Source organism: Sceloporus occidentalis, unplaced genomic scaffold, assembly GCF_023333645.1.
Source record: "Sceloporus occidentalis isolate IW3139 unplaced genomic scaffold, rSceOcc1.0.p SCAF_48, whole genome shotgun sequence".
NCBI lineage: Eukaryota > Metazoa > Chordata > Lepidosauria > Squamata > Phrynosomatidae > Sceloporus > Sceloporus occidentalis.
The window spans coordinates 316,463-341,966 of NW_028317028.1; the positions used below are offsets into that span (position 1 = coordinate 316,463).

General features: G+C 38.2%; 1 protein-coding gene across 2 annotated transcripts in view; it reads left to right on the forward strand.

Annotated features, from left to right (window-relative positions):
* Positions 1 to 25,504, forward strand: part of LOC149289049 (kinase suppressor of Ras 2) — a 175,801-nt gene that overhangs the window by 71,825 nt on the left and 78,472 nt on the right. For both annotated transcript variants that reach the window (XM_089491065.1, XM_089491064.1), the window contains exon 4: positions 13,451 to 13,961. In XM_089491065.1, the coding sequence (XP_089347191.1) occupies positions 13,451 to 13,961 (511 nt within the window). The remainder of the gene's footprint in view (positions 1 to 13,450; positions 13,962 to 25,504) is intronic.

Here is a 25,504-nt window from a genome sequence, read left to right on the forward strand (position 1 = left end):
TGAAGCACCGGCACCCGAGACAAACGCCTCACGCTCCCAACACAGGAGTTGACGGTAAGTGACCTACAAGGGGGGAGTGGGTAGATCGTGAAAATGGGGGGGGAGTGGGTAGATCGTGAAAAGGGGGGGAGTGGGTAGATCGTGAGAAGGGTGGGGTAGATCGTGAGAAGGGGGGGTAGATCGTGAGAAGGGGGGGTAGGGAGGGAGAGGGGAGATTGTGAGAAGGGGGGTAGGGAGGGAGAGGGAGATCGTGAGAAGGGGGGGTAGGGAGGGAGAGGATAGAAAGTGAGAAAGGAATAGATGGGTTGGGGGTGGGGGGGCCCTTAACAGATTCTCGCACCGGGGCCCTGAGGTTTCTAGTTACGCCCCTGCTTGGAGGCATGGGAAATTGTGGTCTAAGCAGTGGGGGTACTAACTAATCCTTGCAATACATGTTTGAAATAAACAACCTGGTGTCTTCGCCCAGGTGAGGACTCTGTGCCTGTGAAGGAGCAGCTGCCAGGTTGAAGGGTATGAACCAATTCTGACAGCAGGGGGTATAAAAGCTTTTTTGCTGCACTCCCCTCACTACCAGGTGTTTTTTTCTGCTCTCTATGTCTAGTTAACCTACTCTAAACAGCCTACTGTTTCTGCCTCCCTTGCTGCTGCTTAAGTGGGCCACTCATGTTATGGTATCATCTCTTTGTAAGTATTTATATAAATGTAGATTAAGTGAATGCACAGAGTATAGTACATTAAAAAGAACCTAGAGATAAAAAGTACCAAGAGATCTCTATTGGTATCAGAGTGTATACTACCCTAATTGTTTCAAAAATGTAATGTGTAATGTGTGAATATGTTAGTTTTATCACTCATTTTTACTAGACATAGTATGCAAGAAACTGCCTTACAGGGTTCCATCTGTATGTATTTATGGTAATCCACGTAAAAAGTTATCAATGCTTCATATGCATACCTAGGAACTCTCTGGATTTGACCTGGAGATTGCCGGGTGAAGCACCACATCTCCTGTTCTCTGGGTCAAGACCCGAATCCTCCGGGTCGCGGGAGCAGGGTCTTGACACACCCTGATCTCTGCCCATTTTCCCTTTAAATGGGGGTGTTTCCTGCTGCTGACAGCGGGAACACCCCCGAAGTCAGGGGGGAATGCCCCTGACATCAGCGGGAACTCCCACTGATGTTGGCGGGAACTCCTACCGATGTCGGTGGGTACTCCCACTGACGTTGGCCGGGCCCCCCACTGACGTCAGGGGGAACTCCCACCAACGTCACGGGACCGCCCCTGTGGACGTCAGTGGGCAGTCCTGGCCGCGTCCCACAAGGGAAGGCTCCAGGTAGCTGGAGCCCAGAAGTTCCCAGGTATGTTCATATGTTTTGTATTAGCCAAAACCTTCTAAACTAAGAGGTTTTTGGAGATGGTTGAGGAAACATATTGCCGTTTATAAAATCAAGTGATGGTTTACAAGAGACTTTGCAAAAGAGGTGTCATTTCAACTCATTGCATAGTTATTCATTGTAAAGGGCCATCCCGGCTCTTCTGCAAGAAAACGTGGTGTGCCTGCATAATGTATACTTTAGGTGACTTCTGACAAAAATCTCATTGACTCACTATGCTTTATGCAGAGCCAGCTCAGCCCTTCTTGCAGGAAATATTCACTAGGACTGGCCCTTTATTATGCAAAGCGAAGTTGGTAGGATGAACTGTCCTGCAGACTCACTTTTTTGTTCTCGAGACAGCCTTATCATTCTGCTAGCACATTCTATACACATTAATGCAATTGTTACAGAATTTTCCTGAGGATAAGAAATATGCGCCAGTATGTGGTTAATAGCATTTAATGAAAAGCATTCACATATAATAAGCGTAGAGTACAATAAAATATTAGTTAAGACTATGAGTTCTGTAAAACGATGAAAGTATTTCAAGAAAAAAAATTTTTAATTTAGCAGTGAGTGGGGAGAAGGAGCGCTGAAATTAATTTACTAAAAGTGACATCAAATTATTTTTAATTAGTAAAGCTCAATTTATATTCCTGAATATTGTATCTGCCTTTCAAGTTTTTTTTCCCACCTCCCTGTCTTGCAAATGTTAGGGCTGCTCCATAGAGAATCAGAGATGTATCCTAATAAGCTAGTCTTAGGTACAATGTTAACCTTTTTAATTCATCTCTATTTATTGAAGCATTAATTGCCTTTGCTTAATTTCCCCTGCTATTTCTCTGCTGCGGTGGTTGGGAGAGAAGGAGGTGGAAGAAGCGAAAAGACATCTTATCACCTGTAATATTCCTTATACTGTAATTAAGCTGCAGCAACCTGATTTCGATGTATGGATGCTATCAGACTGTGATGGAGATTAAAGAGGCAATATCTAATGTTTTCAGAGTGCTGTGATTCCCCATCCTCTGGCTAATTCAGTTTGAAATTAGATCCCCCACATTATAGTTACAGACATAGCTCTTTCAGTTTGACTTTAGTTATGTTAGATATAGTGAGTAGATTTGAGAATTTGAAGAAAATAAGGAGAAAATTGAACCAAATTGGGAAGAATATATGTGTTGATATAGTGCAAAAAGCATTGATCTCAATGGTAGGGTATATTAATATGGTAATAACAATGAAAAAGTACAATGCTTAACACCCATATTTTTATAGCTTAAAAAAGGACATATATGGGACTTTATTCACTAAAATGGGAGTCTCTAGTATCTTAAATGTTTGATCATATGTACTGTTAGAGAAGCGCAACAATTATTCAGCTATGTAGCCCTAGCATAACTGACTGTGATGTACAAGAGGCTGACATAACAAACAGAGTCTGATATTAAATAAGACAGATGAGAAAAACTGCCTAAACATGATGGAAATGTGAAAGTAGTAAAGGTATCATTACACAATTGGTAAAACTACAATATATTGAGGTTTTCCGGTTCTTCTGGCTTACATGGTAGGGAAGGTAGTTAGGTGCCCTGTTGGCATACATCTAAAAGTATGATTGATGCATACATTATACAAATAAACAAAAAAAGAACGAATGTCATGTAATTGGAGGATTGTGCAGCAGGGAATTAAATGGAGAAACTGCAGCTTGCGTACGAGGAACACTTCAGGGATATTATAAGAAGGGCATAGTGTAGGGCAGTGTGGTCAAATATGGATACAAGCAAAAGTGAGATGAGAGACTGCTGCCTTAAGGCGTTATCCCTTAATAATAGAATTATTAAAAACTCCCAAAATACATGTAGTATTTATGTATGGTATAAATTAAAAGTAAAAAGCAAAGAGCACTAAGAAAGCGAGTGCCATTATTTCTGGGAAGGATCCTTCTTGTTAATAAAATACATACTCATAATTATTTATTCATTTATGGCACCATTTTGTTGGGAGAAATGAACTATTGGAATTTAAAACCTTCCTTCTGTTTAGTGTTTCTTGCTCATGTCTGTTACCACCATTCTTAAAACTATTCTATTGAATTACCCCCTCGCCATACCACTGCTGGTATTATTTCTTACAACCTGCCCCTACCTACCCATATTTCATCGTATATATATATATCCTTTTCTTCTAACCATCAGATGATCTGCCTTCTGCATCCACTAACCCAGCAAATCCAGGATTCAGAAAAACAATAAGCAATCACTTTTAACTTCACGCAGGATTAATGTGAACTGGTCTCTCAGAAGTGCAGCCAGTGACTTGGGAGCTAATGGTCTGTGACTAGGGAACGATGAGTAATTAGCCATTTCAAGTCAAGAGAAAATACAGTCTGCCGTTACAGATTTGTCAGTGGAGTATTTAAGCCAGCCACAATTTCTGAATGCACAAAAGAAAGCAAGAAGGATGATGTGTCTGGATTAAAAAAGTCTAATTTGGTTGTGGGCTGTAGCATTAGAGGTTATGATTTAGAGTTCATATTTTATCCTCTTCTTTTAACCCTTAGAATGTCAGAGGTCTGGCACTGCAATGGGTCACTCATCAGTCTGCTTCTCGAAGGAATTTGTTTGCATCATTACTTTTCACCTTTTCCATTAAATGTAATCCTTTTGTGAGGTGCCAGCAGAAGAGAATTTTCAACTGAAATTCCTCTGGCATGAATACAAAGGATACAGCAGTTCTTCACTTTCAATGCTGCCCGGTCAGGGAAGTTCGTAATATAAATAATCTCACACATAGTCACATTACCTTGATTTTTTTTCCAGCCATCTTCTTAGATTGTCAAATTTCTTTGACTTACTACAGGAAAAATGTTTTTTATGTCATTTCAAAGTCTCCTTTTGTTACCCATCAAAACTTTTTCCTTACCAAAAAGACATTGAAAGAACATCCAATGGCTAGCCAGATTCCTTCTCTGATGAAATTAACAATGTTCGGTTAAACATTTCCCAAATACTACATTTTACATTTCCATAAGGTAAAGACATATATGCTATATGGAAAGAAGTATTGGGACACCAGTTGGATGAGTTTGGTGTGGAAGAACTTGACCGGCCCACACAGAGTCCTGACCTCAACCCCACCTTTAGGATTGTGAGCTGGGCCTTCTTATCCAACATCAGTGCCTGACCTAACAAATGCTGTGCTGGATGAATGGGCAAAAAATCCCACAGAAACACTCCAAAAACCTTTTGGAACGCCTTCTCAGAAGAGTCAAGGCTTTTTCGAGCTTCAGAAGGGGTACCAATTTTATATTAATGTCTATGTATTTAGAATGCAATGTCATAAAAGTCCCTGTTGGTGTAATGGTCAGGTGTCTCAATACTTTTGTCCATATAGTTTATGTAATGGTGTTTACTGATTAGTATACCACAGGGAATGCATCTTAACACCCCTTCTCTTAGAATCTACTAGATTGTAAGCTTTTGAGCAGGGCCCTCTTTACCTAATATATCGGTTAGTTTTAGTCAATTCTAGTTTTGTCATACCCTTGGAATATACACTATATAACCAAAAGTACTTGGACACCTGACCATCACACCTATATAAGTTTGTTGGACATCACACTCAAAGACTATGGGCATTAGTATGGAGTTGCCCACCACCCCCATCCTCTTTGCAGCTATAACCGCCTCCACTCTTCTTGGAAAGCTTTCCACACGAGTTTGGAGTGTTTCTGTGGGAATTTGTGCCCATTCAGCCAAAAGAGAATTTGAGAGGTCAGGTTGATTTTTTTACTGAAAATGCCTAGGTATCCAAATTATTTAGTAAGACAAAGGAAGCACTAATTTCTTCAGACCTAACTTATTTTTTGCAGAGCTAATTACTTGTCCAAATAGAAGCAAATCAAAATGTAAAATGTACATTGAGAGATGTGGAAATTCTGCTGTATGTTTATACATGCACTGCCCTTCTGAGCCTGTAAATATATGAATGTGCATACGTTTTTGGTTCATTGTCTCAGTCAAAGTTGGGTAGCAGAGAGGCAGAGATGGCTAGTTAGATGTCAACTTTATCCTGTCGAAGAAGTCATTTGGAATGGCATATTTAGAGACCTGGGTCGGAGGTGAGGATATGCGGCAGACAAGCTGTCAGTCTGTGCACAGTGACCGTAATTTCTCATTTTCCTCCCCAAAACGAATGCTCATATTCTGAGGTTGACAAAAATGAGTGAAGGTGTACAGCAGTCCATGTACAAAGGTTTCTTGTGGTAATAATATAAGATATACAACAGATATAGTCAAATAAAGTATTTGGCAAAGTAGCCATACAAGCCATAGATATGATTCTTAAGAAAACCTGAAAAGAGTGTTGCTTAAAAGTTATTTTAACTGTTTCAGTACCACAGCAGTGAGTAAAGAGTGGCCATGTTGAATTTCTGGGAATCAAATGATTACACATGAGGGACCGATTTCGTGTTTGTGTACAATCAGCAACTTAACAACAGGGCAGAAATACATTTATTTTGCTTATTTTAATATGTACACATATATAGTTTATTGTTTACACAGGTGTATTTGATGTATAGAACTGTGAAATGTAAGGTTTGGTAAAAGTTGTCTTCAACTGACAAACCTACAAAGGTCTAATACCTCCTAAGGTGTTTTTTTCTGCCGAAAGCTTTGACCATGTTATCAATCACTCCCAACAGGATAAAATTGCATCCATACTAATATTTTGAAAGGGCAGTAAGAAATATGTGATAAATGAATGCATGTAAAAATCTATCCAAAGTAGGTAAATAAAGCAGATTTTTAAATTCCAGAGTAAAGGTGAATATTAGCTTCAACAGCCAAACTGCAGAATTAATGCTTTATATCATATTGACATTCACATTATTCATCAACAGGCTGGTATACTTCTATTTTTGTTAGGACTCATTTATAATAACCATATAAGCAACACTTTTTTTTCTTGCTCTACATTTGTTTGGCATGTCCTGGAGATTAATTCACTCTAATGTCAGTCCTGATGAAGGTCACCTGTTTCCCCCGCTTCTTCATTTCATGCCCATTACTAATGGTCTATTGCAGCAATATTTTGTTTACATATTTTATACTAACTATGGAATCATTCACTATAAATCTTTAGGTGCTCTTCATATTATTATACATCTCTACCGACGTTCAGATCAGCTTATTTATAGCTATCTTTGTTAGCTAAGAAAAGGAGGAAACTATGATGTATTAGATTGAAAATGAAATTCGCTATAATGAACAATGGGTTATTATGACGGTACTGGTTGCGATGGATGAACTGCACCCACATACGCAGTGTTAACATAACAAAATCTAGTGTTATAAGATTATATACTTTTTATTATCCTTATACTAAAGTCCAACCTTATTCTAACCTGTACCTCATGAAAATAAACTGTGTACCTGCTTCTTTTGGTTTCTAACAAGTCTCCTTTATCATAGTTTTCAAAGCCTGCTTTTTAATTGAATCCTTGTTAACAAAAGATTGTAATTCTATATAGAGAACCTTGTTTTGTCATTTGTCTTTATACTTCTTTTGCTGTGATTTTGTACAGAACACCTGTACTAATACTTGAAATGAAGTTGCACTAAAAGGTTAAGAGTCTTTCTTGCAAAATAATGTAAATAAAACACCCCACTTTAGTAAAATTAATTCGGAACTGAAAAAGGAAAACTAGCTGTAATCCTCGGGTACAAATTACTTTGCTATCGCTTCTTTCAATTAACTTTTTTCCCATTTAGGAACTCAATAATAATTATTATTTTTTCATAGAATAAGGAGACGCTTCTTCTCCACCCATAAAAAGAGGGGAAGTAAGCTTGAGAAGATTGACTCTTATTAACCAAAATAAAAAGGGAAGAAAATGATTAAATAAAAGGAAAAAACAAGTTTTCTTTTTTAAAACCCCCATTACAAGATTTACATATCTATTCGGCTTCAATATAATTAAAGGAGATGATCAAAAGAAGAGGAAATTATATCTTTTTTACCGTCCAGCAGTTGGCCGTTTCTAAAGGTTTCTGACTGCAGTAAGGAGGAACGTGCCTGCAGGAGGCACTTCTAGTCTAATTATTGTGGTTCCTTTTGATAATTGTAACTCCCAGAGGATTACAGAGGAGAACATCTAGAAAATGTTATCTTCTCATGTGACACAGTACATGAAATCTATCTTTTCTTCATATCCACTTCTCGATCATAAGCCTACAAATGCATAGAATTATGAACTTGCCGTGTATACATTGAGTTGTGCATAAGAAAAAAGTACATAGAATATTATTTTGTTTATGATTGCTTGCTTCCACAGGAACATCCAATGCGGTCTTATAAAAAATAGTCTTTAAACTTAATAGTATAATTATTGGATATTTTAGCATACAACTGTTAGTTTCAATCTAACAAAGTATCAAATGGAATACCCAGACATAGAATGGAATAGTAAAGAGTATAATATGCCCTTGCACAATGGAGACAATCATGTACTTGAAGAAGTGAATTTTCATTTCAAAGCCTTCATAAATAAGCATGATCTCTGAAAAGATTATTAGCTAAGAAGGTTATTCTTAGAAGAATATTTTCTGCTGTTGAAAATATAGTAGTGCAGTAGGGTACAGCACTCTCATGGATTTACCAAGCTGCTATTGTGTATATGACCAGTACTTTTGGAACCTTTCCACAGATGTACTTGCATGTGTCTGCAGTAAACTGAGGTCACTGATAATTGTCTATGTGGGGGCAAACAATAAGTTACATTGATAAAAAAAAAGTGCACCAGCAGGAACCATCAACATATTCATTCAAGATGACACTTGCCGGAACTTGGATAAGGGTTGTAGGTCCATTGATTACTTAATATGATCAAACAAGTACACTGGGAATCCTACACTAAGAACATTCTAGTTTAACCATGTCCCTGCTTGATACTCATGGGTTAGATCTAACCGAATATATTTTAATCAGTAGGGCCATTGCCTCAAATTGCTTCTATTACCTAAGTACCTTTTGTTGGATGGACTGCAGATCAAGCATATGTTGCATTTTCAGATTTATTACCCTTTCTATACTTTCTAATAGATCATTGTCAAATTATTTTTCTTTCATGGGCCAGATATGGTGTCAGAGACAAAACATCATTAACCCCTTCAATCCCCTATAGACGTACCGGGACGTCCAAAAAACGCCCACAAAGAAACCCCTATGGACGTCCCGGTACGTCCAGCCCTTCGTGCAGCGTCAGGGACACATCCCTGCCGCTGCACGGGAGACCAGGCTGTCGTTTGACAGCCTGGACTCCCCCCTGGCAGCAGAAGCCGGCATCGCCGGCTTTCTGCTGCCCGATCTCCCGTAACAGCTTCCGGCATAAAAGCCGGTAAGCTGTTACGGTTGAAAGTGCCCGATCGCGGGGATATCCTGCTCTCCGATGAGGCACAGAGACGCTGCGATCTCTATGTAGGTCTGTGAGGACCTGCATAGAGATCACAGTGTGATCGGTGCAGGGGGATCACGGGGAGGGGAGTGAGAAACCATCTCTCTCACTCCCCCTCCCGTCCTGAAAGAGAAAAGCAGAAAAAAAAAGTTAATTCATTTAAAAAATAATATTAAATAAATCATTAAAATAATATATATAATACAAAAAAAAATAATTATAATGTGAGCTGTGATGTCATTGTGACATCACTGGCATGTTCAGGAGGTCCCTAGGAGGACCTCTAACCATTTATGTGTAAAAATAATATATAAAAATAATATATAAAAATATATAAAAATGTAAAAAAATGAAAATTAAATAAAAAAAAATATATATAAAAAAAGATAATAAAAAAATTATTAAAAAACCTTACTTCCCATTGCCCTAGCATAACATCTAGCCAGTATAACCCTTCTGCCCCCGTTCACAACCCCCAAACCCGTTAAGCCATAGGCACAAAAATTATACAAAATTGTACACCTTATAGTATGCTCCCTGGTGCTGGGAAAGTCTGGAAAAATATAAATTAGGTATTTCTGAAATCAGGACACCTGAATTGATAAACTTGGAGGGGATTTTCCATCACTTTACCTAATTTTGTGAGGATTCAGAGGGAAAATATAAAAAAATGAGTTTCATTTTCTAATCTTCGCTAGTTTTTACTAAATTTCTCATTCTAAATTTTCAGCTAATCATCCAACTATGGTATCAAACGAAAGCTCTATCTCTCCTGGAAAAAACAATATATAGTTTATATGGGTGCACTATTCACAGGAAAAGAGAACCATCGCTAAACAGACATACCCCAAAAATGGCAAAATTGCTCTGGGCTTTTTGAGGTACCAAAAACCCCTGGGATTGAAGGGGTTAAACACTATCATAAAGGTGAATTGTTTTATGACACTTTTATGACACGTGAACCAACAAGCTGCGGAACCAACAAGCTGCGGAACTGCAATGCCACAGATCCCCAGCTGTCATCTATCTGAGCAGATTCTATCTAGAGATCTTGAAAGCTGTTATTAAACAACAGTTGGAAACAATATATAGGGAGGGCACACAAGATACCACAGTCAAACTGGGGGGGCATTCATAATTTCCAAAAGTAATGTGCTATGGAATTATACTTTTGTTATTGGGCCAAAATAATACTTGATCATTCAACATGGGAAGCCTTAAGCCACAATTGAGTGCGACTAATCCTTATAATAAATATTATAACACAATAAATGACTTTTCCACTAAATGATTTCAGGGCCTTGAACGTTTTGTCCCCTGAAGTCACTACAACTTCAGGAGGGCATTTTATCTCTGGATAAATATAAATTAAATAATTCCTACTGCAAGTTAAGTGCCAGGAAACAGATGACCAAACACACACACCAACACAGGCTCTGTCACACCGAGACCCAGACACACACACCAGGACAGGCTCTGCCACACCAACACCCAAACACACACCAGGACAGGCTCTGCCACACCAACACCTATACACACACACACCCGAGGGCAGGCTCTGCTACACTGATAACCAAAAACACACAAACAGCAGGACACAATCTACGTCACAGACTTCTACATCAGGATGGATTTTTCACACTGCATTGTCGTTTATACCCCCCTTAGTGTTTTTGCCCCTTGTGTATTGATGCCCCTGCTGCCCATATATATTAATATTAGCCCCAGTTGCCGATAGCAGGCATAGATCAACACATTAACCAAGCTTTGCATGTATAGATCAACTGAAATTCACTTGTGATCTCAGCACTGAAGGTATATGTCAAATAAAAAGAATCAGACATACAAATCCTGTATTTGCAGGTATACAATAGTATATGAAACGTAGCACTGCAGGTATAGATCAAAAAAATATATAGAAACAGCATTGCAGGTATTAATCAACTGAATAAGACATACAAACACTATTTGCAGGTATACATAAATAATGTATGGAAATATATAGATATGGATCTACAGAATAACTCAAAAACCCAGCTTTGCAGGTAAAGATCAATTGGAATTCACATAAAAACACGTCATTAAAAGGTATATTTAAAACCCCGTAAATTACAGGTATAGATCACAGGTTGCACATCCCAAAGCCAGCCCTGGCGTCCACACTGCCCACACAGCAATCACACTCCTATCATTCCCAGGCAACCAGTAAATGCTGGTACCTAGGCATGATGGGACTGTGCTTGCTGTTAGCAATCACACTCCTATCATGCCAGGTCAGCCAGTACATGCTGGTACAGGGTGGCTGTTAGTGATGTGTAGACCCCACACTGCTGGCAGCATCAATACATAAGGGGGGCAGCTAGCTAGGTTTCAGCATGTGCTGGCTGACTTGGTATGATAGGAGTGTGATTTCTAACAGCAATCAAAGTCCCATCATGCCTAGGTTCCAGCACTTACACATCCATGCTATCACACACGCTCATTCATTCATATACTCATTCATTCACAGATTAATTCCCTCAATCACGCATACTCATTCAAACACCCTCCCCCCCTTACCTGCACTGCAGCTCCTCGATACTGCTCACAGACTTCAGCAGAGGACACAGCCTCCCTCTGCGTTCTCTGGTACTGCACAGAGCAAGCAGGACTTTAGCAGAGTCATATGATGTCAGGTGAACTCTGCTAGGTTCCGCTTCCTCTATGCAGTTCAGAAGACCCTCCCAGAGGTAAGTAGCAGGGATGGAGGTGCGGCCCGCGTAAGATCGGTTGCCCTGGCTGCCGTTTTTACGCGGGCCGCACCCTCTCTCTCCTACGCATTAAAAAAAAAAAAGAAAAAAAAGACGGGATTTAAAGTCGCATTGCGAGTTTATTCCAAATTCGGCAGGGGGGCAACAGGGGGGGCAAGGATTAACCTAGGTGGGGCAATTGCCCCCCCTTGCCCCCCGTAGCGACGACACTGGTTGGAAAGTTACCATCTCTTCTGTAGACTAATCATTGGAGTACTCAATATCTGCTTTTATACTAGCACGATATCATCAGTCCTGCCTATATATGTAGTAGTCATAACATAAAAGTAGCCATAACTTTAAAAGTGTTTTTCATTTTTGCATCTTGGGTTACCTGGCTGACTTCAGCGTTCCTTATATCTAACTCTAATCTGTATAAGCCTAGAAGGAAGTCTCTAACTGCCATATATTGAAAATATTCCAATGTCTCAGTTATTTCCATTTTACCCTTAAATTTATATTAGAGCTCATAATCTTTGTAAGCTATCTATTAAATGATGGCTTATTGGAATCAAATACTTTTATGACAGTAAATGTAGTGTCATATTATTAGTGCTATGCATATATGACCACAAATATATATATATGCTGCATAGTTCTAATTTTATTATACCCCAAAATGAACACCAATTTGATATTTAAATTTCTCCCTCATCTAAGAGACAGATGTGTGCCATCATTTTCTCTGCACCGAACTGTATCAAATATCACAATCAAATACATTATATCTCCAAAGTGCTAATTAAAAATCCCTTTGGAATGTATTCTGCCAAATAGGACCATATAACAGCGTGAAGCAATTGATAAATGTTAGCTCATAAAATGTACTATTAAATTAAATATGTTAAGGTAGGGACCTCATCCAGTTGCGCTAGATGATCAGGTTCTGGATGTATATGTTTTGGACTTTAGTTTTTGTTTCTGGTGCAAATACACTGCAACAAAACTTAAAATGTATTTAATGTAAGAAAAAAGTGTTCTTTTTGATAATTTTGCAAAACATGTTGCCTAATATTTACCACATAACATAACATTACTATATTTCCTAAGTTACTTTCATACAAAACAATTCCCAAAATAGGTGCTATATTTGGAAAATATACAGATTTCTTTAAAAAAAAAAGTTAATATCGAGTTTTTGCCCAAGAATTTTAACAAATACGTCCCTCTCAACCATGGTTATAAAGGAAAACTGTTTAAATTATGGTACAAAGTGATATATTTAGGGCACTGGACAAATCACAACTAGCTGACTGCCAGAGGATGGTGAGACAGGTATAGTGGGGCACCAGTTTAAGAGGGGCCAAGTCAGACTTGGCTTTAACTTGGCTCTACCTCATGCTATTCCACACTGACAAGACCAGCAAAGCCTAGGCACGGCTTTATAAATCTGGGTTTATCTGGTGCTGTCGGGGATTAGTCTCAGTACAATTTATAAAATGTTATTGAATGCTGCACATCTGGAGCAAACTAATCTTCTTCTTAAAAAGCAATAATAGAGCATGGGTGGATCAATATGTTGCTCCTTGCCCAACACCCATCATTCACCAGGATTAAATTTATAGATTTAAATAGCATTACTATTTGCAGCATGGAATAAGTAAAGTGTGCATTTGTTTACTACGTTTAGCAAGTGAACGGGAGTTGTAGCAGACTTTGACCATTGCTCTGAACCTGATAATTAGAAAATTATATGCTTAGATTATCCTTATGTATAAAATTTGTGTCATTATGGTTTTTTAGACATTCTCTTTCAGTCAGATTCCTTGTATGTGGGGGTGCTTTTGCTGAAGAGATTCCAAACTCTGTTCTGTTTTATCCACAGGAAGCAGTCTTTCTAAAGAAGACTGGGCTATTCCATGGCCTGCCACAGAGACAGGGAAAGAAAATAACCCCATCACCCAGCAAGAGACTGCCCAGTGGATCCGAACACATCTCTCACAGAGCCCCAAAGTCCAGTCAAAATGTATTCAGCACTACTGCCATTTGCCGGTGGCTCATGGATCCATGTACAGTAATATAGATAGATTGGCTGTTGAATCGTACCCAGGAATGTGCCAACCTTCAGAGACTGGGCACCGTTCACTGCCGCCATCCCCACGTCAACGGCACACGGTGCACAGCAACCCACCACCACGAACTCCTAACATAGTCACCACCATGACCCCTCCTGGCACACCTCCTGTTAGACGAAGAAACAAGCTGAAGCCACCAGGCACCCCACCCCCTTCATCCAGGAAACTTATTCACCTAATTCCAGGATTTACCTCCCTGCATCGGAGCAAGTCACATGAATTCCAAGTGGGTCATCGTGTGGATGAGTCCCACACTCCCAAGTAAGTTTTTATCAATGATGGCGAGATTATGTGAAATTATTTTCAGTTATGAAGTGAAAAATATTACCTAAACTGATGCTATGAAAACATAGTGATAAGAAGTGCAATGATAACATGTGTTTCACTCTCTCTTCCAAGAACTAATTAAAGGGGGAAAAAAAAGCAATATCGTGATGAGCGGAGATGGGTGCGGGAAGCAGGACCCCTTACTTTGCAGTATAATGTAAAAACTGCTTCCTGGATCTGCTTTCATCCACTAATTGGCTGGCTGTTAGGACCAGAGACTTCTCATTCCCTTCATTAACCCCTTAACCACATCTGAATGTTGAAATCTACTTTAACCACCTCACAGCCCTTGTTAAATGGCAAGCAGTAGGTTATTACAAAAATAATTGTACTGTGTAATTTACTCATTCTGTAACGCTGTATTCATGTGATGTGCTATGTATGAAAAAATGCTGTGAATTTCTAAGTCCTAATTCAAATGTACAGTATACTCACAACTGGGCAAACTTCTCTTGTTGTGCCCCATACAATCCTTGCCGTGTTTTTTTATATGTCAGAGCACTCCATGAATACATGCCAATGAAAATGCTGATACATGCGGTACATACATTCATGTATAGATATCCAGTTTGTATACAGATTTTTCCATAAATATATGTATATATAGTATATTTCTAATCTGAAGAAAATCAAAGTATCACAAGCAATGTTCCACCTAATTTTTCTTAGTTTGCGTGCGCAGAGAATTTCTCTTGTGCAAAGTTTCACAGAGCAAAAATTTTGTGCGCCCAATATCCGCGCCGCATAAAGTTTAAAAAAAATTATTTTTTTCTTTTTTGAGGAAAAACTTGTGCGCACAATTTTTGCACATGTGCGCTCTCTAAAAAAGCTATGTGCGCGCACACAAGCGCACAGCTTAGAGGGAACACTGAACACAAGGTGACTTGCTACTGTGCCCCTAAATTCTGTCACAGTTACTACAGAACAAGTGAGATCAGTTTCTCCAAGGGACTCATCATGCATTCTGATCAGTTTCACACTATGTGCTGACCTGCCATGGTGAGTCTTAAACAAGGTTAATTGCGGAAAGCAAGGAGCTGTCGAGGAGAAAGACCTATTCTATTCAAGGTTAACCTCTCTTACCCACCAAATACCATAACGTATTATGTAAGGGTATGAAAGAATGGTTTCTTTTTGAGAGAAAGTCAGGCTAGCATGATCGTTTGGCCCTGAAATATGCTAGCACTTGACCTCCTGTGACCGAGTTCCCTTGCCAGTTGATCACATTACCAAGACTCTCCATCCTGGCCACTGGACGATCCGTCATTGAATGCCATGTACTTATTTTTTGACCACGAAAATTCCATTGTGCAAATTGAAAGAGATTAAAATGAGCTCCAGGGAACATTTTCAGAAAATGGCATTGTTGAAAGTGTCAAATAGCAGGGGTGAATGAGGTGGAAATAAAAGAATTAGCAGCAATTCCAGCTGTGAGCTCCTACTATAAGAGCGGTATGGAAACTGCTTTGATTATGATGGTTTAATTCTCCATTTTCTGAATGGGGGAAGCTGCCATTTGTGTAATAATATCAAGCTTGTAAAGTGGCTAATATTACGGTGCAGTATTATTTCTGATCAAGATACAAGAGCCTTGATACTTTCCATCTTTAAAGCATGTGAAAATGTAACATTTTACTAACATGTAAGAATAAATAAAGATAATAGAAGCCGTACGATTTTGTTCATAATACTGAAGGCCTTGAGGGCTACCGATATACTTGAGGATTTTAAAGAAGGGAAACTGCCACCTTCACAGCTTTAATGATAACTAATTTCATTTATTGGCCCTACTTACAGCTTGCACTTTTTACTTTTCCATCAGTATAAAAGCTTTGGAGATATTTGGTTATTTTTAAGAAAAATACATAGTTGGCAGCACCTGAAAATAATTCCAGGGGCACAGCTATGAAATACTTACTTGAAAATGTACCACACCCACTGCCCTAAAGCCCTGCCCACACAATTTGCATAATTTAGCCCCACCTACTTACTATGGTGCAGATTATATCACAAACTTCCCACCAACACTACCATACATTCTTGGTATGGTTTAGATACATATGTAGCACAGCTTCTCCAAGGACACTATATATTTTTATATATTTAAAACAACTGTAAATAGTGCCCCTGGGTTGAAGGTGTGTTTGAGTCAGTCATTAGTCCCTTTGCCCCAAAACAGTAATAGTATGGATAGACTGTCAAAATACACACATATACTGCCCTTACCAATGTCTGCTTATACACATATGCATATACATGCACATTCACGCGTGCACATACTAGCTCACACTTCACCTTGCAGCCAAACTCTTACTGGCCGTTAGACACACTTGCCTTTACATATACACACTAAATACAAACATACTCTCTCGCCACTTTCTCATTACCCCTTCTCTATTTATCGCTCTTCTTTCTCTTTATCTCTCCTTTACCTATGACTATCTCTCCCCATTTATTGCGTGCGGCATATTCTGGTGCTCAGTATCAATCACCAGTACGCAGTGCAAGGGAACACTGAAGCAGAGGTCTGAACAGACAGACCTCATGGTCCCCTAACTTTGGGCTGGTTAGAAGTAGATCCGTGATCTGGTACGAAGACAGGCCCTTGTGGCGCCTGGATACAGTGCACCCCTCACACCCGCCTTAGCAAAGCCCTGCTGACAGCCACAACTACAGATTTCCAAGGACATGTGCTGGGACACTGAAAGTACAGGGACAAGCTTCCAAATTATGGGACTGTCCCAGGAAAAACAGGAAAGTTGGCAACTAAGATGATATAATACATATTATACAAGTTGCATTATTTACACAGATAAAACAAAAAGGAATGAAAGAACAGTTTCCTGCATTTCACACTATGCATAGAGTATCAAGTAATATTTTATATTTAACTCTGTAGGTAGTGAATTCCAAATCTTTACTGTTATTCCCGTAAATAAACATTTCAACTATAGGATCAAAACCACACAAGTGTCTGCGCACCCAAATAATAAGTGAGTAAATTATATGTGCAACACAAAAATAATATGTACAAAGATACCCTTCCAGTGAGAGTTCCCACACACAGTATCCAAAAGGTTCATATATAAAGGGAAGAGAAAAAAGAAAGAAAAAAAATATGGTGTAGTATAACAAAGTAGGTCTTAAAAAAAAATGCTATTAAGCAGATGGGACCCTTACAATTTAAAGGGCATAAATATGCCCATACATAGAGTGTAATGGTCTCCTTAGGAGTTTCTTTATCCCACACTGGTACTTGTAGATAAAGAAGTTAGGCAGCGGAGGGGAGTAGGTAAAAACAATAATTTTAATGTATAAAAGAAAGGCAAACTTGTTGTCCTCCATTTCGGATGTTACAGAGTCCAGGCTTCAAACTTCGTAGCAGCGCTACCACAAAGAGACGCCGTCTTAGTCCTCTGATCCACTTCCGTAACGCTACTCCCTCCTCCCAATGTCGCCAACACGCACTACGCACTACGCACTACGCACTACGCACTACGCACTACGCACTAAGCCTGGACTCTGTAACATCCGAAATGGAGGACAACAAGTTTGCCTTTCTTTTATACATTAAAATTATTGTTTTTACCTACTCCCCTCCGCTGCCTAACTTCTTTATCTACAAGTACCAGTGTGGGATAAAGAAACTCCTAAGGAGACCATTACACTCTATGTATGGGCATATTTATGCCCTTTAAATTGTAAGGGTCCCATCTGCTTAATAGCATTTTTTTTTTTTAAGACCTACTTTGATATACTACACCATATTTTTTTTTCTTTTTTTCTCTTCCCTTTATATATGAACCTTTTGGATACTGTGTGTGGGAACTCTTGCTGGAAGGGTATCTTTGTACATATTATTTTTGTGTTGCACATATAATTTACTCACTTGTTATTTGGGTGCACAGACACTTGTGTGGTTTTGATTGTATTTAATTTGGAACATTTTGGGGAGTTTGTTCCTGTGTTTTTGCAGCACCACTTCACCAGAAGGTGTAATACTTATATTTAATTAGAATATATCCACTTTTTTGTATTTTGAGTATTTCAACTATAGGGTTTACATTTTTTTATTCTTATTGTCTGACCTGTGTTTAAGAATTTGATATGCCCTTTATCCATTGCTTTCCTACTATAAATAAACCCATCTTCTCCAGCCTTTAGTCCATTCTCCTTATTAGGTTTGTGGATCATCTCTTTTGCTTTTCGGATTTCCTTATGACATTTTGTTGATGACATATGGCCCAAATTGCCCTACGTAGTCAAGACGAGATCTGTTCAGTGACTTATGAAGAAGGAATTTAATATTCCTTTTTATCTAAGTTAAAACTGCTTTATATGTACAAAGGTACATCTTGTGTACAACATGGCTGGTTTCAAATCGTTTCTCAATTCAAAAAGCTAATTTCAGTACGATATTAAAATTGCTAGTCAGGTTCTCCAGGCTGGACTGAACTGTCCGCAGGGACCGTGCTACCGTAAAGTATAAGGGACCAAAAATCCATTTCATCTGTGCCTCTGGAATTCTTGGTATCACTGCGGTTCAGATAGTTCACTGTGTACTGAGCCACAATAATATCCCAATTGGCTCACAGTAAGAGTTATCTATAAATAGTGATTCTCATACAAAGTTTGAACATTGTTCAATGCAATAATTCAGTAAGCAGGGACATGCTTTGTTTCCTATGTTGATAAGCCTCGATTGCAAACGACGGTCACATTTTATAAATAACTTCCATTTTGTCTACACCACTAGGGTAGCAAACACCCAATGATAATTACTAAATGTATTTATGATGTATAATCTGTAACACATTACTTCCAGGAAATATATGTGTTATGATACGTGTATGAGGAGCATCACTTCATGGATGTTTAAAACGGGGAATGTCTTGTACACATAAATAATGGCTTATGAGAAGACAGAAATGCGCACACCTACATAATTATTATAGAATTACATACCGATGAGCCATAACATTATGACCACTAACAGGTGAAGTTAATAACATCCATGCTGAACCCTGTACACCATTGAAAGCGCCTACAATAGGCTCGTGAGAATAAGAACTGGACCGCAGGGCAATGGAAGGTGGTGGCTTGGTCTGATAAAAAAAAACCAAACACGTTTTCTTTTACGTGGATGGCTGGGTGCGTGTCACCAGGATGCATCCATCGAGGCCTACCTTGCAACTTGCAGAGCTTAAAGGATCTGCTGCCAACGTCTTGGAGTCAGATACCACACCACACCTTCAACAGGTCAGGGCTGTTTTGGTGTCAAAAGAAGGACCTACACAATATTAGGCAGGTGGTCATGATGTTATGGCTGATCAGTGTATGTAATATTATAAAATATATGCAATACTGTGCAAATGTTTTAGCCTGATGTGAAAAAATGGTGTAAAGTAAGAATGCTTTCAAAATAAACAGGTTAACAAAATTCAAAGTGAGTGACCAAAAGAAATACCCAAGTTAAATCAATGTTTGGTGTGACCACCCTTTGCCTTCAGGCACACTCATGGATGTCCTCAGGAATTTTTCCAGAGTGGGGGCCAAATTACCCTCCCCACCTTTCCCCTCTCCCACTTCCATACCCCCTTACCTGCTCCCGACTCAGTCCCTACACTATATGACTACAAACAAAGACCTTGACTTACCTAAAAGAATGACTGTATTCACACAGGTTTCAAACGTAAAGCGTGTTTATTTGGATGCTGTAGGCACAGAGCACCTTGTAAACAAAACAAACTCTAAGCCTGTCCGGCTCTAACTAAACATCCGGATACCTCTCTACAAGCCTAAGGTCTGGCACAAAGCAAAGTAACAGGTTTTCCATAGATAAAGCTTCATACCTGGTGGGCTGTAGCTGCTCCTTCACTCAGTTTCTCCTCCCCACTTCACCTGAGGGCTCCTGGGTTTGCTACCGTGCCTGGCTGAGGAAACCAGGTGAGATATATATCCCATCAACCACTCTCCCATACACTTTACCACAATATATATATATTTATATTAGTACTGTATATTGCCAAGAGCTTGAAAATGAAATGTCAGGTTGAAGCAAACAACAGAATAATCATTCATACCCCACAGAGAACTGCTGTTGTTAAATGCAGATTACAATCATCAGTCATTAAATGGTTTTGAGAGAGTTAACATTTTCTTGGCTAATGAGCTCACTGTGAAAATCAAGATTCATAAGTTTCTCGTGAAAATAAAGTTTGACATTTGAAATGCTAAAACAAAATGACAAACCCAGATCAGCCCTCAGGTACTCAGACAGATGTATTGTCTATACAAAAGCTATGAATAATTACAGGATGTACATGGCATTGCATTCTGACCAGTGCTGGAACAGTTATAAAAGGGACAAAGTTTTGAAAACATATTTTTTTGGTAAATTGGATTTTAATGGACGTGTTTTAATTCACTTAGACTTGTTTTGATAGCGTAATGCATAAAACATTTGAGATGATTGCTGGATACAGACGCCTACAGGGAAATATGGAAGCCCCAAACATTATTAAGAAGTTGTTTTTCTGTGAATCTAAGAGTCCATTAATCAATATCAATAGGAAACTAAAATACATGACATAAATTTACAAACTGCGTCTGTGGCTAGCAGGAATACACTCGCAGCACTTCCTAGAAATATAAACATAGCTCAAGTGATTTGTAAGATGCCACAATAGATATTTCCTTATAATCCCTTTATTGACCCAGGAATAGAATTAGTGCACTGTTTTTTTTAAAATGCTCTTATTATTAGTTGGTCATCCTAACTCATGTGGTAAGTAAAGTAACTCCCATCACACAGTACCAAATTCAATGCTTAGATTTGAGGTTATATACCTAAAATTATTTTTTTTTTAAAAAGGAAGTGTTTGCAACATTTATTCCTCATTGCTTCTGTTGTGCACTGGAGTTTAGCTTTCAAATGTTCACTAATATGTTCATTAATTTAAAAGTCACAATAAAACACAGAGATTCATAGTGCAAATAAGATGAATACTCCTGGCAAGGCAAGCATTGTAGACCCCTGTAAAATGTATGACGAGATATGTGCGCACATATTTGGGATAAAGATAGGGCTAGATTTTATCAACTGATTTGATATCATCTAATGAATATTTAGGAGGTATTTTACAGTTTTTACATATAATCAAAACACATAGTATACAAATGTATAGATTGCGTGAAAACTTAAATAAAGCTAAAAAATACCATATCGAAAATTCCTTGAGGTTTGGTACCGCAGGTCTTATCAGCACATTTCCATCTAGTTGCACTTGAAGCCTATGATGCTACAAGCCTCTCTGTGACGACATCCTCATTCTGGGAAACGTGAAAAAGCTTGGGTCTTTCACTGTCACAAAGATTGTTGATGATTAGATAGATGTTTGAACAACGTGAGGTTTCATAGTACACAGTTCAGTAGCAACCTGTAGCCCCCTATAGCAAAAAAAAAGGTTATATTTGGCCCATTAGCTTCTAGCTAAAGTTCTAAAACACTGTTCCGGGATTGCCATCTCTTTCCCATAAAATTGGCTGATCTGTAGATCAATTTACAGTCAAAATGACACTTCTTGTACTTGTAGTCAAATTTCGTTGTTCTTTGCATTTTGTTTTTCCAGCCATTATTTTATCCCTTAATGGTTTCAATCCATGGATTTACCCCTATGTCTTGCTCTAGGTACCATCATCAATGGGGTATTTTTTATGTAGAGATACATCAATTTATTCTGATAACACAATTATTATATATAATGGTACTTCAAGTAAAATGCCTTACGTCTGCTTATGATATAACCAGGAACAAGTACCATTCATTCTTTTAGATTCAGGCTGAATAAGCACAGTGATGCTAAGCAAGCCATTTATTCGATATTATCTCATTGCATTTCCCTCTATTCAATCACTTAGTATCTTGTATTCCAAGGGAAAAAATTGCATATGTAGAAAAGAGCTGTAGTTTCAGAGTCATGGGGTGCCACTGTAGCCCTGTCATGTTTGTGTGCCTAAGGCAGTCCCTGGGCATTTTTCACTCACCCTGCTTTTATTATTTATGATAATTGATGTCACCATACCATCTGTTTTATGTAGAGAAAACGTATTTCCATTAATGAAACAATATTGCTGTCTGCGGAGCATATCACCAAATGTGACAGTGCCCTATTGTCTCAGGAGGGAGTTTGTATCATTCAGTGGGATGCCCTCTGTTATGATGACTTTGCATTTATTGCCCAGTGCTGGCATCTGGTTGCCATTAAAATTGTTCTTACTGATAAACACCATTAAAATTTTAGTTTAGCGGCAAATGGAGAAAAGTGTAGAGGAAAGGAACTAAGGTTTCCAAAAATGAGATACCTGGACTTCTTTGTTTAATGAGAATTTTGAAGAACCTGCATGAGTTGTTTTTTTTTAAGAAAAAAGGAGATAACATGTTGGTGAATTTAAATGGGCATTTAGTTAGGTAACAAGGGCAGAGATAAGGGGAATTTAATTACCATGGAGTAATTTATGGTGCAGAAAGAAATCAAAAGGTGAAGCCTGGATTCATTTGGGAGAGAATAGTCAGTAAAATGAAGAACTTTGTAATGAGGGAGAAATTAAAATGCTACATAATCTCTATTATGGAATCATTAAAACAGGATTTTCATATAACGCTTGCAGCAGGCAGTTAAACCTCAATGAAGATTAGATGTATACATGAATTAAGATAACTGGCTCTTGACTTAGACTTTGCACAGGGTCTTTAAAATACAAATTAAATTTTTTACATCCATATTGGTTCACGGTGAGTTTTGCTTTCTTTTTGGGGGGGGGGGGGTTAAGGGATGTATTCACTAAAGAGGGAGTTTTTAGGTTAGATGAAATATTTGATCTTTTTCACTAAATATGTTTTATGAAGAGTGAACCCCATGTTCTCCTAGAGAAACCAAAGTCCCCCAGATATCACTCACAGGCATACTCTGCCCAGACTTCTATGCTAAATCCTGATACCACCACCTAAAGAAAAGATGGATTCCTGCTTAGCAGTACTCTTCATTTCCCCAACACTTTGATTGGACACTGATAATATTGTTTAACATGATTGAGACTGATCAGCTAATGGTATGCTGTTAAATGAGAAAAAAACTACTCTTTCTAATTCATGTTTCATATAAATTGGATGTTTCAAAATGGTGGAGCAAACTTTTAGAACCTTAAAAACCATGCATGCAACTTCACAAATGGTCTAACCCAGACAGGTCTCGATCTAAATTATAATAACCATATGCCCCTTTCTAAACTGGATGATTGGATTTGGGGCATTACATCACCTCCATGAATTTGGAGCACAATAGGATATTTGCTATAATTACCTAAGTTGAATAGATGTGCTCTCAAATTTCATGTGTTCAGTTGTGTTTAGGGCAAGTACTTTTTGCCCTTTAGAAAAAAAGTGGCTATATAGTGGTGAGCAAAAACATTTAATGGTAGGTAAATATAACCCACCATTCAATGCCATTGAAAGTAGAGGTAGAAGAAAGTTAAAGAGATAGTAAAAAGGCATTATGATACTCAACACAGAGCAAGACAACATTCCATACTAATCATGCTGAAGGTACAGTAAAAGTGATGAGTAGTGAATGTAAGAAAACTTGCCTGATGCATTTATTTATTTATCACTAAGACAGCACATGATAAATACATATTAAACAGCAAATCATCAAAGCTAACATGCCAATAATGACTCTAATATGCCTGCCGGTGGAACCATTTGTGACCTCCCTTCCTAGTAGTTATAATACAAAAGGGAGAAGTCCAGGCTTCATTCTATTGTCTTACCTTACGCATGCATTTAATTATAGGTCCAGATGGCAGAATAATGAAAAGGTCTGGCTCCATGGAAACTGGAACAAGAAAACATTCTTAGTTATGGACTGTGATTTTATTTTTAAATCTGCTAATACTGTTTAACCGAGAGGTTTAAACATGGTTTAAAAAAATAGCAATGTTTTGCCTGGTAAGTATAAGTGTAAGCAGTTTAGAATGAAAAAGTATTGCATTTGGAACTCTTGTAGAGCCAGTTTTTTAATGCCTGTGTTGGATCTGGCAACGGAAATCAAAATGCCTCCCATTCAGCTATATAGGTGTAATAATCTAGACACAATTTTGGTACACAGTGATACTTTCTTTTGGTACTTCTATGTGTGCTAAAGCCTCAAAAACTTTGACTAGGGGTTACAAACGTATTGTGTGCTATGCTAAAAACACAAAGTACATTTCAGGTTAGTGTGCATTAGTTTTGATGTTCCTTAGGTTTCTTTTGTTCAGAAATAACCCTTGCATTAATGCCATGTCTGCAGTGTATAAGACTTTTAAAGAAAACATGTAATTAGTATATTAAATAAATAAGATTATGTGGTATGACAGTACTACCAGTCGTTATTCTCACAGATTTTGGCCTAGGGGTGCAACGTAAAGGATAAAGGCTGTTCCCTCATGTCTAGGCAGGCCCAGCACATGAATACTGGAATACTTGGCATCTGTCTACGGCTCTCTACTGGTTTCCTTCTAGCGTTAGCAAACAAGTGCATGCAATGTAATTTAGGACTCCTTATTTAGAAATAATGATCACATTATGATCACACTTTGTTATTAGGCAACCAGAATCACACAAAGTGTTAGTTAATGCAAAAAAATACAAGAAAAAGATAAAATCTTGCTTTGATTTTTGGCTGTTTACAGTAATAAGGGAGACATGAAAATGTCTGCAATAATTTGTCACCACCCTGTGGATATTGAAACCCGCAGCATAAGAACAAGCGGGAACTGCATAAATGTGTTTTCTTAGATGCTCTGCCCTAAAAAATGATTGTCATTGGTTTACACTGTTTATATGGATTTATTAAAGTAGAAGAAATGAAAGACTAAATGTATCATTTCACCCGCTCCTCGTTTGAAGATTTTTAACAGTTGACAGTATAATTTTTATTCACTGTTGGAAAGCTATACTTTCTTGTGATCAGAATATGTACATAACAATGTGTGTGTGTATATGTATATGTATATATATATATATATATATATATATGTATATGTGTGTGACATTATAATAACATTAAATAAGGGCTCAGCAGCATCATTTAAACAGTACAAAGAGGCCAAACAGATAAAAAGGGCTAAATTGAAAAGTGAGAAACTGATAGCTAAGGAGAGTAAAACTAATTACAATTTTTTTAACCTCTTAATGACAAAGCCCGTACATGTACGGGCTCAAAATGCATTGCTTTCAATGGGCTTAGGGACCACCCATAGTCCTTAAGGGGTTAAACTATGTTGCGCATAGTATTCGTATATCTGGCAATACAATATGGCTGAAAATATCAAACGTGCCACACACTGTTCCCGAATAACCATTAACAAACTTGTCTGTATCTTAGGGTTTCTCGGTAATGCTTAATAGACTGATGAATTACCTGAATATCTTAGGA